This window comes from Bufo gargarizans, chromosome 6 (genome assembly GCF_014858855.1).
Source record: "Bufo gargarizans isolate SCDJY-AF-19 chromosome 6, ASM1485885v1, whole genome shotgun sequence".
In the NCBI taxonomy this organism is placed as follows: Eukaryota; Metazoa; Chordata; class Amphibia; order Anura; family Bufonidae; genus Bufo; species Bufo gargarizans.
In genome coordinates this window covers 349660982-349676936 of record NC_058085.1, presented here as the reverse complement: position 1 = coordinate 349676936, position 15955 = coordinate 349660982, and the positions used below count along the sequence as shown (strand labels likewise).

Here is a 15955-nt window from a genome sequence, read left to right as displayed (position 1 = left end):
CACATTCCCTAGAAAGTGATTGAGGTGCGAATCTTCGTAAGGCGATTTTATTAGCGCACATGCGAATATCTACACTTGTCCCAGAACAGAGGCAAAGGGCATTGCATTCATACATTAGTGATTGAATTGAGTTGCGAATCTTCGTAAGGCGATTTCATTAGCGCACATGTGAATTTTGCATAAAATATATGTATTATGCGATGCGAAAATTCGAATTATCGCATATGCGAAATAATAACGAATTTGAATAATCGCGAATATTTTACGAATATTCTTTCGAATATTCACAAAATTTCGCGAATTCGAATATGGGACATGCCGCTCAACACTAGTGCTGGGCCTAAATTTATGACAATGGACTGTTGCAGTGGTGGGTGACGTGAAGCCTGATTCTCTGCTATGACATGCAGACTGATTCTCTGCTGACATGAAGCCAGATTGTCTGTTACGGGACCTCTCTCCTCTGCCTGGGTGCTGGGCCTAAATATATGCCAATGGACTGTTGCAGTGGTGGCTGACGTGAAGCCTCATTCTCTGCTATGACATGCAGACTAATTCTCTGCTGACATGAAGACAGATTCTCTGTTACGGGACCTCTCTCCTCTGCCTGGGTGCCGGGGCCTAAATATCTGAGAATGGACTGTTCCAGTGGTGGGTGACGGGAAGCCAGATTCTCTGCTATGGAACCTCTCTCCAATTGATTTTGGTTAATTTTTATTTATTTAATTTTTATTTTAATTCATTTCCCTATCCACATTTGTTTGCAGGGGATTTACCTACATGTTGCTGCCTTTTGCAGCCCTCTAGCTCTTTCCTGGGCTGTTTTACAGCCTTTTTAGTGCCGAAAAGTTCGGGTCCCCATTGACTTCAATGGGGTTCGGGTTCGGGACGAAGTTCGGATCGGGTTCGGATCCCGAACCCGAACATTTCCGGGATGTTCGGCCGAACTTCTCGAACCCGAACATCCAGGTGTTCGCTCAACTCTAGTCATTACGAGATTTTCTATAAAATACTCTGGACAGCTGGAAATACCAATAAGAAGTATAGATAAAGGTAAGAAATTACATAACTTTACCATCTCTATAGGGACCCTCAGTTGATAAGACACAGATAACTAATACTGTCCATTTATGTGATTGTGTATCAGTATTTATTTGCCTATGTACTCTACCATATGTTTACTAATATAATAGTAGAATTAGTAGTAAATGGTGGCATTAGGGTACTTTCACACTTGCATTTTTCTTTTCCGGCATAGAGTTCCGTCACAGGGGCTCTATACCGGAAAATAACTGATCAGGCATATCCCCATGCATTCTGAATGGAGAGTAATCCGTTCAGTTTGCATCAGGATGTCTTCAGTTCAGTCGTTTTGACTGATCAGGCAAAAGAGAAAACCGTAGCATGCTACGGTTTTCTCTCCGGCGATAAAAACTGAAGACATGCCTGAACGCCGGATCCGGCATTTTTCCCCATAGGAATGTATTAGCGCCGGATCCGGCATTCAGAATACCGGAATGCCGGATCCGTCGTAAAAATGAGAAAAATGTACAAGACGGATCCGTCGGTCCGCATGACAAGTGGAGAGACGGATCCGTCCTTGCAATGCATTTGTGAGATGGATCCGCATCCGGATCCGTCTCACAAATGCTTTCAGTCAGCGGCAGATCAGCGGATCCGGCGGCCAGTTCCGACGACGGAACTGCCCGCCTGATCACACTGCCGCAAGTGTGAAAGTAGCCTTACTTGAGCATTTTACTGTATGTTGGTTTTAAACAATGTGGTTGTAGTAGCTATGTATGTATGAATTAATGATTAGTCAGGTACTTAACCACTTTACGTCCGCCCATAGGATATAAACGTCCTATGGGTGGACGTCTATTTCTGAAAGCACGTTTTAAAACGTCCTTTCAGAAACTGCAGCTGCACGCTAATCGTGCAGCTGCTGATCGGGTTGCCCGCTGTCAGTGACAGCAGGGCAACCCGGAGCGAAGGCAGGGACAGTTCCCAGGTGTCCCTGCCTTCCGGATCGCTGCAGACACAGCGCTCGGTGAGCGCTGTGTCTGCAGAGCAGGAAGCGATGTGCGCTTCCTGTTCCGGCCCGGCGGTCATGTGACCGCCGGGACCGGAGAGTGCAGGAGCTGTGAGGTCTTTCAGAGACCTCGATCAGCCCTGCACTGAGACTGTACAGCGCAGAATCACGCTGTACAGCCTCTCTGGGGGGTGCATTTCCACTGTAACTGGGGCTACTATGTCAGCCCCAGTTACAGGAGAAATCAACAGTGAAAAAGTGAAGTAAATGTCCCCCAGAGGTCTTGTATGACCTTATGGGGGACGAAAAGTGTAAAAAAAATAAAAAAATAAAATAAAGGGTTGAAAAAATAAATTAAAAAAAAGTTTCACATGTAAAAAAAAAAAGTCCCCAAGTAAGGAATAAAAAAAAAAAATTAAAAATAGAAAAAATAAAATAAAACAGACATATTTGGTATTGCCGCGTCCGTAAAAACCAGCTCTATAAAAATATCACATGACCTAACCCCTCGGGTGAATACCGTAAAAAAAAAAAAAAAAACTGTGTCAAAACAAGCAATTTTTGTCACCTTGCATCACAAAAGGTGCAACACCAAGTGATCAAAAACGCGTATGTCCCACAAAATGGTACCAATAAAACCGTCACCTCATCCTGCAAAAAATGAGCCCCTACATAAGAAAATCTCTCAAAAAATAAAAAAACTATAGCTCTTAGAACATGGAGACACTAAAACATCATTTTTTTGGTTTCAAAAATGCTATTATTGTGTTAAAGTGAAACAAATAAAAAAAAGTATACATATTAGGTATTGCCGCGTCTGTAAAAACCAGCTCTATAAAAATATCACATGACCTAACCCCTCGGGTGAACACCGTAAAAAAAAAAAAAAAAAACAGTGTCAAAACAAGCAATTTTTGTCACCTTGCATCACAAAAGGTGCAACACCAAGTGATCAAAAACGCGTATGTCCCACAAAATGGTACCAATAAAACCGTCACCTCATCCCGCAAAAAATGAGCCCCTACATAAGAAAATCTCTCAAAAAATAAAAAAACTATAGCTCTCAGAACATGGACACATTAAAACATATTTTTTTTGTTTCAAAAATGCTATTATTGTGTAAAACTTTAATAAATGAGAAAAAGTATACATATTAGGTATCGCCACGTCCGTAACAATCTGCTCTATAAAAATGTCACTTGACTGAACCCCTCAGATGAACGCTGTAAAAATAAATAAATAGAAACTGTGCTAAAACAACCAATTTTTTGGTCACCTTGCCCCATAAAGTGTTATAATGAATGATCAAAAAATCATATGTACCCAAAAATAGTACTAATAAAACTGGCACCTTATCCCCTAGTTTCCAAAATGGGGTCATTTCTTGGGAGTTTCTACTGTAAGGGTGCATCAGGGGGCTTCAAATGGGACATGGCATCTAAAAACCATGTGGAGTTCCTTTTCTTCTGCGCCCTGCCGTGTGCCCATACAGCAGTTTATGACTACATGTGGGGTGTTTCTGTAAACCGCAGAATCTGGGTAATAAATATTGAGTTTTGTTTGGCTGTTAACCATCGATGTGTTAAAGAAAAAATTGGATTAAAATGGAAAATCTGCCAAAAAAGTGAAATTTAAAAATTTGATCTCCATTTTCCTTTAATTCTTGTGGAACGCATAAAGGGTTAACAAAGTTTGTAAAATCGGTTTTGAATACCTTGAGGGGTGTAGTTTCTACAATGGGGTCATTTATGGGGGTATCCACTATGTAGACACCACAAAGTGACTTCAGACCTGAACTGGTCCTTATAAAGTGGGTTTTGGCAATTTTCTTAAAAATTTGAAGAATTGCTTCTAAACTTCTAAGCCTTCTAACGTCCTAAAAAAATAAAATGACATTTCCAAAATGATGCCAACATAAAGTAGACATATGGGAAATGTTAAGTAATAAATATTTTATGAGGTATTACTTTCTTTTTTAAAAGCAGAGAAATTGAAATTTAGAAAATTCAAATTTTTGGGTAAATTTGGGATTTTTTCATAAATAAAGGTGAAATATTTTGACTCAAATGTATTACTATCATGAAGTACAATGTGTCACGAGAAAACAATCTCTAAATGACTTGGATAAATAAAGGCGTTCCAAAGTTATTACCACATAAAGTGAGATATGTCAGTTTTGCAAAATAAGGCCTGGTCAGGAAGGGGGCAAATGGCCCAGATGGGAAGTGGTTAAAGGATAACTGTCATGTTTTTATCAAAAAATCAATTTTAGCATATGTTACTGCTGCAGCAGCATTATGCATAAAGCAATGTTTAGTTTATTTACATACCACTGTTTTCCTTGAGTTTTCCCCTTAGTTACGGCTGTTTTGAATCTTACAATATGAGGATCTTCTCAAGATGGCTTCTCTGCCAGTTCTCTGAGGCCAAAACTGCCTTCCCTCACTTCCCATACACACTTGCTGTAGCCATTAGCTTCCTGCCAGCCAATCAGATTGGATTACTGAGAGACACGCCTCCTCACTCTGAAGACTAATGTAGCCATGCAGTGTGGAGCACCGCCTCTCTGTCTTCTGTTTATGATTAGCCGAAGACAGACAAGCCATAGCAATGGTCTTTTAAGAGACCAGTGGAAAGGGACAGGAGACATTAATGAAAGCTGTTATTATAAGGTAATTACAGATCTTTTGACAATAATGGACAGACTAACTCAGGTATACATACCAAGCTCTAATAAACTAGCAAATAAATAAAAAAATATGACAGTTATCCTTTAAAATGATAGCTGGAGCCTGTGGCCTGACCTGCTTGAGGCTAGCATTTCTTCCATACATTTTACCTAATTAAAAAGATAGAGTAGTGCCACCATAACAGAGATAAAAACTGAAAAAAATCTTACATTCTTCGGAATATACAGATATCCTAGAGAAGGTACTAGTCCATATAAATCTGCCATCCTTTGAGGGGACACAACAAGGTAATTGCTTCCTCCAGACTGTCAGTTAAGCATCACAGCTCTAGAGCAATTCTATAGACTTTTACACTCAACGCGTTTTATATTTAAAGTCTTGTACTAACATTATTCATACTTTATTCTTTGGTTATTTTAAATTAACTTCAGGCCAGACTTCATTGTTCATTTCTGATTTGTCCAGATGAACGTGGTGACGTGGTACTCAAGCTTCCTCTGACTACAGATATGGCACCAACCTTTAGAATTCTTGGTTACATTTTGTTTCCTAATCAAGATGCTGCAGCAGATTCTGTTCAATTCAACATGGAGAAATGTTTCAGGAATAAAGTGAGTGCAATGATATACCCTGAAAATAAAGAAGTATTGGAAATAACGTGTAAGATGGTGGGACTGGCTGAGGATGATGTAGGAAATGGGTCAGACTTGAAAACATAATGTTTTATTCATCGCTGCACCACAAGTTAACCTTTCATTTCTTTAATAACATAGAGAACAACAGTTTAAAATAACTGATCTGAAATACATTTATACACAAGTCACCATTAAGTATGCTCATGGTCCTTAGGTTCCCGGCTCCCTTAAAAGTAGTGATGAGCGAATCGAAGTTGACGAAGTGGAATTTGATCCGAATTTCAGGGAAAATTTGATTCACAACGAATCCGAATTTACTCACGCTTCATGGTAACGAATCCAATTTTTTCCTAAAATGGCTGCTGCATATGTTAGGACATTGAGCAAAGAACTCTGGGAACGAGGAATCACCCACAATGCCATGCATGCAGCCAATTAGCAGCCAGCCAGCCCTGTGATGTCACAGCCCTATAAATAGCCTCAGCCATCTTGGATTCTGCCATTTTCCAGCGTACTTATCACAGGGAAAGACGTCATCAGGCGCTAGGGACAGCGCTCGGAAAGACTTGAAAACTTTTATTTAGCTGAATAGAAGTTCAGGGAAAGATCATTAGAAGTATAGGGAAAGGATAGGGAGGAATTATTCCACAGAATTGAAGCAGAACAGGGTTCAGTAGGGGAGGTTACAGCCTGGGTAATAGGAACAATCCTATTACACCTTGCTGCACTGACTGCGGATTCAAATTGCCATTATACTGCAGCTTTCAGGTTTGCAATAGATGATACCTCTGTAATTCCAGCAAACTGTTCTCTGTGCGGTGCAGTTAAATGTTTTAAAGCCTTTTTTGTCGTGTATTAGTGGCAAAAAAAAAGTATTCGCCATTCAGCGGTGCAGTTATATTTTCTAAAGCTTTTTTATCTGTTTAGTGGTGCAGTTATATGTTCTAAAGCTTTTTTAGCGTGTATTAGTGGGAAAAAAGGGCTTATTAGCCGTTGTGTGGTGAAGTAAGAAAATTACAGCCTTTTTTGGGGTGTATTAGTGGCAAAAAACAGTATTATTTGCCATTCAGTGGTGCAGTTATATGTTCTAAAGCCTTTTTTGGCGTGTATTAGTGGCAAACAAAAGGGCTTCTTAGCCATTATGTGGTGATGTGACAAATTACAGCCCTTTTTGGCGTTTATTAGTGGCAAAAAAAAGGATTTGCCGTTCAGCAGTGCAGTTATATGTTCTAAAGCATTTTTTGGTGTGCATAAGTGAGAAAAAAGGGCTTATTGGCCGTTGTATGGTGAAGTGAGAAAATTATAGCCCTTTTTCCATGTATTAGTGGCAAAAAAAAAGTATTATTTGCCATTCAGCGCTGCAGTTTTATGTTCTAAAGCCCTTTTTGGCGTGTATTAGTGGCAAAAAAGGGCTTATTAGCCGTTGTGTGGTGAAGTGAGAAAATTACAGCTCTTTTTGGTTTGTATTAGTGTCAAAAAATATATTATTTGCTGTTCAGTGGTGCAGTTATATATTCTAAAGCCTTTTTTGGCGTGTATTAGTGGGAAAAAAAGGTTTATTTGCCGTTGTGTGGTGAATTGACAAAATTACAGCCTTTTTTGGGGTGTATCAATTTCCTTTTTATTTACTCATTTGATCTAACAGTATGTCAGACAGAGAAGTGCCAGGCCATGCACAGGGGAGGGGCAGAGGCCTAAATGTTTCTGGCGCAGGCACAGTTCACCGCAAAGTAAAAGGGCGTGGCAGCAGGGGTCACTTCGAGAGGCCTGAGCTCCCGATGTCATTTAGTGGCTGTGTTTTGACCAGCAACCCAGCGGTTCTTGAATGGTTAACTCGGTCTCAGTTGGCATAGCCTGGGAGCAGACCTAGTGCCCTCACCTGTCCTCAAACAGCCTCTGTCCTTTGCTGTTCCCTCAGCCAGAGAAGTATTAAATGCTGTGGGCTCAGCTTCACTATACAGCGAGGACGAGCTACTAGAGGACAGTCAGCAGCTATTGCCCAGCCAAGATCTGGAGGAGACATCCGTCACTTCCTCCTGTAGGCGGACAAGTAGTGATGAGGAGAGTGGCTTGGGAGCTGGTGTTGCGATCGGTCAGGCTCCTGGCTCAGAGACAGTTGAGGAGGACATCAGTGACGTGCAGACAGTACTCGATTATGTAGCCGAATGCAATTGGGAGCTGAGTGATGAAGGAGCTTCATCGTCATCGGGAGAAGAGGGTGGCAGCTTGCGTGTGAGGCAGCGGCAGAGCCAGAAAGTCGGTAACATGGCCGGGAGTCAGAAGCTTCGCAGGAGCCTACTTGCCCGGAAAGTAGTGGTGTAGCGGCAGTAGCAGTCAGTCGGAGTGTTGGGGATAAAATCACCTACCGGTGGTGTGGCAGTTTTTTGTTAAGCCGTCGCAGGAGGTGAACATGGCCATTTGCCAAATCTGTCGGCAGAAGGTGAAGCGTGACCAGGGTGGCACGGCCCTGCGTCCACGTATGCAGTGCCCTCATAAAGTGGCCTGGGAGAACTGTGGCTTCAATGTAGTGGTCCAGCCTGCCGCAGCAACCGCTGCATCACCCAGTGGTACGCACCCGATTTCAGACAGTAATTGCTCCACCACCTCAGCTGAAGGGAGCTGTCTGTCCTTCCCATCCTCTACCGCTCCTAATGCTCCTGCTCCTCTCCCTCCTACTCCTTGTCAGTCATTCCGTCAGCAATCGATCACCGAAGTGATTGCCAAGAGACAACAGTATGCACGCACTTATCCAAGCTGAACGTGCTCCTGGTTAAGTTGCTGGTGCTGCAGTCCCTCCCTTTCCAAGTGGTGGACTCTTCACCTTTCAGAGAACTGATGGCTTGTGCCGAGCCGAGGTGGAGAGTCCCAAGCCATCATTTCTTTGACAAACAGGCAGTACCAGCCCTGCACAAATATGTAGAACAGAAGGTGGGCCAGTTGTTGATCCTGTCAGTGTCTGCCAAAGTGCACAGCAGCGCCGACGTGTGGAGCCCACTGGGTGCATGTGGTTCCTGCCCAGCCAAACCAGCAACTGGACCATGTCCGCCTTTGCCGCCTCATCCACTACCATGTCCTCAGCCTCCACTGCAGGGACAATTCACAGTGCTCCTCCAGCATACCACATGTGCATGGCACGGCGGTGTCACACTGTTCTACACCTCATTTGCCTGGGCGAATGGAGTCACACAGGGAGGAACTGCTCTGTGTCCTTCATCAGGAAATCGTATCCTGGCTTTCTCCGCGACAACTCAAAATTGAAACCATGGTGACTGACATGGGAAGAACATAGTGTCGGCGCTGCGTCGAGGAGAGCTGAGCCATGCGCCCTATATGGCGCACGTGTTCAATCTGGTTGTCAACAGTTGGTGAAGTCTTCCACCTATCTGCAAGACATCCTAAAAATGGCCAGGAAACTTTGCATGCGCTTCAGACACTCGTACACTGGTAAGCACACCCTTCTTGAGCTGCAGTGGCAGAATGGTATCCCCCAACATAGGCTGATATGCAACGTTTCCACCCGTTGGAATTGCACCCTCCATATGTTGGACTGACTATATGAACAGAGAAAGACCATAAACGATTTCTTGATGATCCAAGCGGACAGGAGTACTACCCTGTGTAACTTCGATGTCAGCCAGTGGCAGCTTATGCGTGACACCTGCCATTTGCTCAGGCTCTTTGAGGATGCCACGTTATTTGTCAATTGCCAGGACTACGGGATGAACAACGTCATTCCACTGCTTCGTTTCCTGAAACAGATGCTGGTAAACCTGGCTGGTCAAGGCACTGGAGACATGGCGCCTACATCTCACGGCCACATGAGCCCTGTGGGGGCTGAACTGGAGCAGGTCATTGGAGCACAATGTGTAGCGAAATGAGTGGTTTTTCTACACAGGTGACAGGAGAGGAGGAGAAGGAGCAACCAGAGGAGCAAGAGGAATATGAGGAAAATGAGACAGATGACCCAGGCACAACATGGCAGTATGCAGTGGAGATGGAGGCAGGAAGTCCCTCTGAGTCACTTGTGAAAATGGATTGCTGCATGCTCACTTGCTTGGGTAGTGACAGCCCAACTGTCACATTTCGGCAGTGGAATGACTTCAGGCTCTCCACCTTGTTGGACCCTCGCTACTTGTCCAAAATGGGGTCCTTTTTTACAGGCAGGACAAACTGAACTACTATAGAGACATATCTGCGCCATCGTCCATCCTCTCACAGGTCTTACCGGGGGGCCCTCTGCTCTCTCGTTCCACTGCCGTGATGCTGTGGCGGGGTGTGGGCCAAGGAGCAGTACCAGCTCCATCAGCAGCAGCTTGAGTCTACAGTCAATGATGAGCAGTTTTCTTAACCCGCCTAGTGAAGAAACTATTCACCAGCAGCAGCTAAACCTGTAGCAGAACCTGAACCAGCAGGTGGTGGCATACTTGGACAGCACCTTGCCACTCCACATTGAAGATCCGCTGGACTACTGGGAAGCCAAACTGGATTTGTGGCCGCAACTGGCCGAGTTTGCCCTGGAAAAGCTGTCCTGCCCAGCCAGTAGTGTGGCATCGGAGAGGGTGTTTAGTGCGGCGGGGGCCATAGTTACCACAAGGAGAACTTGCCAGTCCACCCAAAATGTTGAGAGACTGACTTTTGTGAAGATGAATCAGGCGTGGATCAGCCAGGATTTCCACCCACCAATGCCTGATGCATCAGATTAGATCATCCATACTGCCTCACCCAAGCCTTGACAAAAGAGAGACTGGTTTCTTCTGGCTAACTGCCTCAGCTACTATTCTGATGCTGCCACCCGCCTGATGCCACACATCTAAAGCCAAGTGCTCCTTCTTACAACCACCATCGTCAGCGGGTACTGTTAGTGCCACACACCTCCCCCACTCTGTCACCGGGTAACTCTGTGGTCTCATGATGCTGCTGACACATCACCACTCTGGTCTCCTCATGCTGCTGCTGCTGCTAACTCAACACTATGTCACTGGGACACTCTGTGGCCTATTCATGCTGCTGCTGCCACCTCCACACTTTGTCACCTTGCCAGTATGTGGCCTCCTCATGCTGCTGCCACCTCCACACTATGTCATCTTGCCACTCTGTGGTCTGCTCATTCTGCTGCTAAATCAACACTATGTCACTGGGCCACTCTGTGGCCTCCTCATGCTGCTGCTAACTCAACACTATGTCACTGTCATGGTCTTACCTTCTGGCTGTCCTCCTTCAGTTGACATGTGCTGGCGGCCATCTTGGTTTCTGGGTTTCTTGTAGCCTCCTACCCTGCGGCTTCTCCCTCCCACTGGGAGGAGCTGGATGCCCAGCTCATATATATAGGAGGTCTGTGGCTTCAGTTCCCTGCTTGGTCCTCCTGTGTTCACATGCTTCTAAGACTGCTGCTGCTTCTGGTTCCTGATCCTGGCTTCGTCTGACTACCCTTCCGGTTCCTGATCCTGGCTTCGTCTGACTACCCTTCCGGTTCCTGATCCTGGCTTCGTCTGACTACCCTGCTGGTTCCTGATCCAGGCTTCGTCTGACTACCCTTCTGGTTCCTGACCTCTGGCTTCGCAAGACCCTGCTTCGGTTCAGCCATCCGTTTGGACTTTTGCCTTACAGCTTTATTTTCAATAAAGCCTTCTTATTTCCACTCATCTCTTGTTGTACGTCTGGTTCATGGTTCCTTGACAGTCACTGGGCCACTGTGGCTTCCTCATGCTGCTGCCACCTCCACACTATATAAATGGACCACTCTGTGTTCTTCTCATACTGCTGCTGCTGCCACCTACCCACTATGTCACTGGGCCACTCTGTGGTCTCCAAATTTTGCTGCTACCTCAACACTATGTCATTGGGCCACTCTGTGGACTTCTTAAGCTGTTCTCCCACCCTCCACACTCCATGACTGGGCCAATTTATACCTTTTTTTGGCCTGGTTGAAATTCTCATTTATTTGACCCTTCTTCTGATCTGTCAGAAGGAAGTAAAAATGAGCGCACAACAGATCCTGTCTGTGCAGCTGCTGTAAGTCCTGTATGGTCCCTCAAAATTGGCTTATGATTTGGTAGCCAAAAGCAGGAGTGGGTACAAAACAAAGAAGACATGCAAATATTCCATTCACGTGTCTTCTCTGTTTTGGATCCACTCCTTTTTTTTTTGGGCTTTAGCAATACTGGTTACTGACAAAATGCTGACTGAGTGAAGGCGGATGCTCAATAAACAAGATACGTTTTTTGGGGGGTTATTGTTCTGATGTATTAGAGGAAGGCCAAAATAATCAGTGACGTTAACACAAACTTACTGCTGACACCCTCTCCACTCTGTCAGGGGCTCTACTTGTATAAGCATTTAATAGAAAAGGTTCTGTAGACATCTATGTGGAATCAGCTGACGACCATGTAAAAGGAGTACGCTAAATCACGCTAAAGTAGGATCTTGGGCCTCTGCACAGTTCTTTATACCTGGCGCTAACATCGACCTGTAAGGCTGAGTTCACACTTGAGATATTTGGTCAGTTTTGGCCCCATAACTGCCCAAATAAGTGACGTGTGCAGTGATTCTAAGAGCGACGCCTGTCATGTGCGTGTCATACTGACTCACAGTATTGTTTCACTACCATAGCAGACTCCCTATGCGTGTTGTCTGCTCATGCTGCTGCTGCCACCTCCACACTCTGTCATTGTGCCACTCTGTGACTTCCTCATGCTGCTGCTGCTGACACCTCCACACTATGTCACCTTGCTAGTCTGTGGCCTCCTTATGCTGCTGCTGCCACCTCCACATTATGTCACCTTGCCAGTCTGTTGCCTTCTCATGCTGCTGTTGCCACCTCCACACTCTGTCATTGTGCCACTCTGTGGTCTCTTCATGCTGCTGCCACCTCCACACTCTGTCATTGTGCCACTCAGTGGCCTCCTCATGCTGCTTCTGCCACCTCCACACTATGTCACCTTGCCAGTCTGTGGTCTCCTCATGCTGCTGCTAAATCAACACTATGTCACTGGGCCACTCTGTGGCCTCCTCATGCGGCTGCTACCTCAACACTATGTTATTGGGCCACTCTGTGGACTTCTCAAGCTGTTCTCCCACCCTCCCAACTCCATGACTAAGCCAATTTTTTGCCTTTTTGGCCAGGTTGACATCATCATTTATTTTACCCTTCTGATCTGTCAGAAGGAAGGAAAAATGAGACACACAATGGATCCTGTCTGTGTAGCAGCTGTAAGTCCTGTATGGTCCCGTCATAATTGACTTATGATATGGTAGCCAAAAGCAGGAGTTGGTACAAAACACAGAAGACATGCAAATATTCCATTCACATGTCATCTCTGTTTTGGATCCACTCCAGTTTTTTTTTTTTGCTTTAGCAATACTGATGGATTACTGACCAAATGCTGACCGAGTGAAGGCGGATGCTCAACAAACAAGATCAGTTTTTTGGGGGGATATTGTTCTGACGAATTAGAGGAAGGGCAAAATAATCAGTTACGTCAATACAAACTTACTGCTGACACCCTCTCCACTCTGTCAGGGGGGCTCTAGTTGTATAAGCATTTAATACAGTAGAACAGGTTCTGTAGACATCTATGTGGAATCAGCGACGGTGTAAAAGGAGTGCGGTCTTTCACGCTACAGTAGGATCTTGGGCCTCTGCACAGTTCTTTATACCTGGCGCTAACATCGACCTGTAAGGCTGAGTTCACACTTGAGTTATTTTTTTTATTTTAGTTTTGGCCCCGTAACTGCCCAAATAAGTGAAGTGTGCAGTGATTCTAAGAGCAACGCCTGTCATGTTCATGTCATACTGACTCACAGTATTGTTTCACTACCACAGCAGACTCCCTATGCGTGTTACTGCAAGGCACAGTGTTCTACACCACTATACAGGCTCTCTGCAGCCAGGAAATAGTTGTTTTTAATGCGATTCGCTCCAAATAAATTCAGATCAAAACAAATCTTTTCGGAAAATTCTGTCAACCGGCCAAATCGATTTTTTTAGAAATTCACTCATCTCTACTTAAAAGTCTCTGGAGTTCATCACAGACTAAGTGCTCAAATATAACAGCACAGTCTCTGATGTCTTAGTTAAACAAATCATTGTTATACCAGGTGCCTTCTGCTTTTTGTTGAACTCCTCTGCAGACATATGTCAATTGATTTGCTGCTTCTCACGATGACTTGCCACTCTCAGCAGTTTCTGACTCTCTGATACCTTTTATTAACCTAACTGAACTTGGGATGATGCAACCCCCATGCAATCTCCAGTGCTCTGGAGTACACTATGTACCTTCTGGTTTTCTTCTGTGCTCTGCACCACACTCTCCTCTGCTCTCTGCACAAACAGCCTTACATCAGACTACCCACTTCTTGTGTTTCACCTGAGAACCAGTACCTCTCATGTAGTGCCCTCTAGCACAGGTTACATCTTCTTCCACTAGATTTTCAGCTGATATCTAGGCAACGTTGGAGTATATTGCATAGTGATTAAATCTTGGGGGCAATCTCCTGAAATTAGGCCTCTGTGATGGTCACACCTGCGATTGGTCTTCCAAAGGGACAGTTTTTTTAATTCTTTCATCCACAGGTGAGAGGCACTGCTCTGTGCTATCACTTTGAACCTTGGCAAATGGGGATTAGGCTGTTGCACCATTTTACAAGGTGTAGACTCTCATTTCTACCTGACTGTTCCCACTCCACTTGCAGTTTAGTTCTGTGTGACCACTGTAAATTTCTAGTTAACAGTAAAAGTGCCCAGGTCTAGAGAATGGAGACTGGCAAAAGCTGACCTACCAAAATATGAACCCCAAGGAAAAAACAGCTATGCAGAGGACAATTTTGGCAGTGTGGGCAGGTAGGATGTACCTGAAATGACCACATCCCACCACAGTCAACTCCTTGGAAGAACTTAAACAAATTATGCCTGTGATTAAGGAAAAAATTGCTGGTGAAAACTTAGTTCTATGTTCCCTATTGGCTGCAAAATATTTAGTCAGGGAGTGGCCCATAAATAACTCCAAGTTCAATGGAATTATTAAATAAGAAGTGTCGAAAATCTCCAACTTAATGTCTTCTGTACCAACTAATTAATTTGGACTAAGCAAACTATAGAACAGTTGAAATGATTGCTTGAACTATTTAACCTTCAACTTCATAAATTAATACCTAAAACCTACATGTTTAATAATACCAAAACTTGAGGTAATTACCCTAAATTCAATGTCTGACCCTTTAACAATCCTTTCAACATGACTAAAGATATTAGCAAAACAAAATGGTGGCTTACTGTCAGGGCATTTACTCCTCATTAGTACAGAGCAGGATGCTCAGATAGCTATTTGAGAGGCCTTTGATGTACCATAGGTCTCAGGGTAAATTATTTCTCCTTGTGTAGAGTGCCATAACTGGCATAAAGAGTCTTATAGGCCAGGTAATGGAAAAACAGAATGATATGCAGATTAGCTCTATTCTAAGAGGAAGAATGCATTCTCTGTAGTGCCACCTACTGGAGGTAGCTATCTTGCAACAGAAGGTCGTTTCCACATGGTTAGCATTTGGTCAATATTTTTTATCTGTGTTTATATGTCAAAATTAGAAATGGGTCTAAAACAAAGGTAACATTTCATACAGGAGGAATTATGGGTAAGCTGGTGCACATAAGGAATGACGGGTAGGCTGGTAAACCTAAGGAGTCAGGGGTAAGCTAGCATTTCCCCCCTCTGTAATAATACTCAGAGGGGGATGATAAGTATGCTGGCACACAGGAGGCAGTGATACAACATAGGCAGGGATATACGTATAGGCGCTATGTTCTAACTTCTTTCTTCGGATCCTCATCTGCAGTAGCTGAAGCCACGACATGATAATGAAGGTAGCTCCTCAGGCCTCATGTCTGTCCTCCAACATTTCCATTCATTGCTTACTCATCGAAGCTCCAGTCCCTGACAAACCCCACAGCAGAAGCATAATTGGACACCCTCACTCCTCTTCCTGCCAAGTGGCAGGCCTTCAGCTCAGACCTCTTAGGGAGATATAGCCTGGATTTTATATGCAGCAGTACCATGTGACCGGAGTTACAGCTTTGTGCTGCTGCAAAGTTCTAGAAGGGACTTGTACCTCATCAGCCATTGAATAGCATTGTTCTACATTGCGTCGTGTGTGTGTGTGCGCATCTGCTGATGTGTGTTCCTTTCTGTTTTTGGCCCAAATGTTGCTCTCGCTTTTACAGAGAGTCCAGAGAATTTCTTAATGCTGCCTAGCAACAGACAATTAGGTACTGGACCACCTTTAATACTACAGGAGCTATAGAGGCTGCTATTGTTGTTTCAGCAGCAGACCACCCCTGCTCTTGCCCTCTTTACTAATGTAATGCACCTTCTCATCTAAACAGAAAAGTACCCTTATGCTGATAAGGGAAAGAACCTTCTTCTCAGAAAAGGCTCTTGGTTTGGCTGGTGTCCTTGGTCATGGTGCAAAACTTTTAAAAGTTCAATTGACTACATGGTAGCTACCTCCACTAGGTGGCACTACAGAGACACATTTCTTTCTCTTGGAAGAGCGCTAATCTGCATATCCTTTATCCCATGGGGCATTGCCTTGCCTCTAAGACTCGG

The 15955-nt window shown here is 44.3% G+C and overlaps 1 protein-coding gene across 1 annotated transcript in view; it reads left to right on the top strand.

Annotated features, from left to right (window-relative positions):
- Window positions 1-988: 988 nt before the first annotated feature.
- The window catches only part of LOC122940146 (alpha-2-macroglobulin-like), a 178929-nt gene continuing 163962 nt past the window's right edge, over window positions 989-15955 (top strand). The window contains exons 1-2 of the mRNA XM_044296544.1: window positions 989-1053; window positions 5188-5333. Of these exons, the coding sequence (XP_044152479.1) occupies window positions 5232-5333 (102 nt within the window). The 5' untranslated portion in view covers window positions 989-1053; window positions 5188-5231. The remainder of the gene's footprint in view (window positions 1054-5187; window positions 5334-15955) is intronic.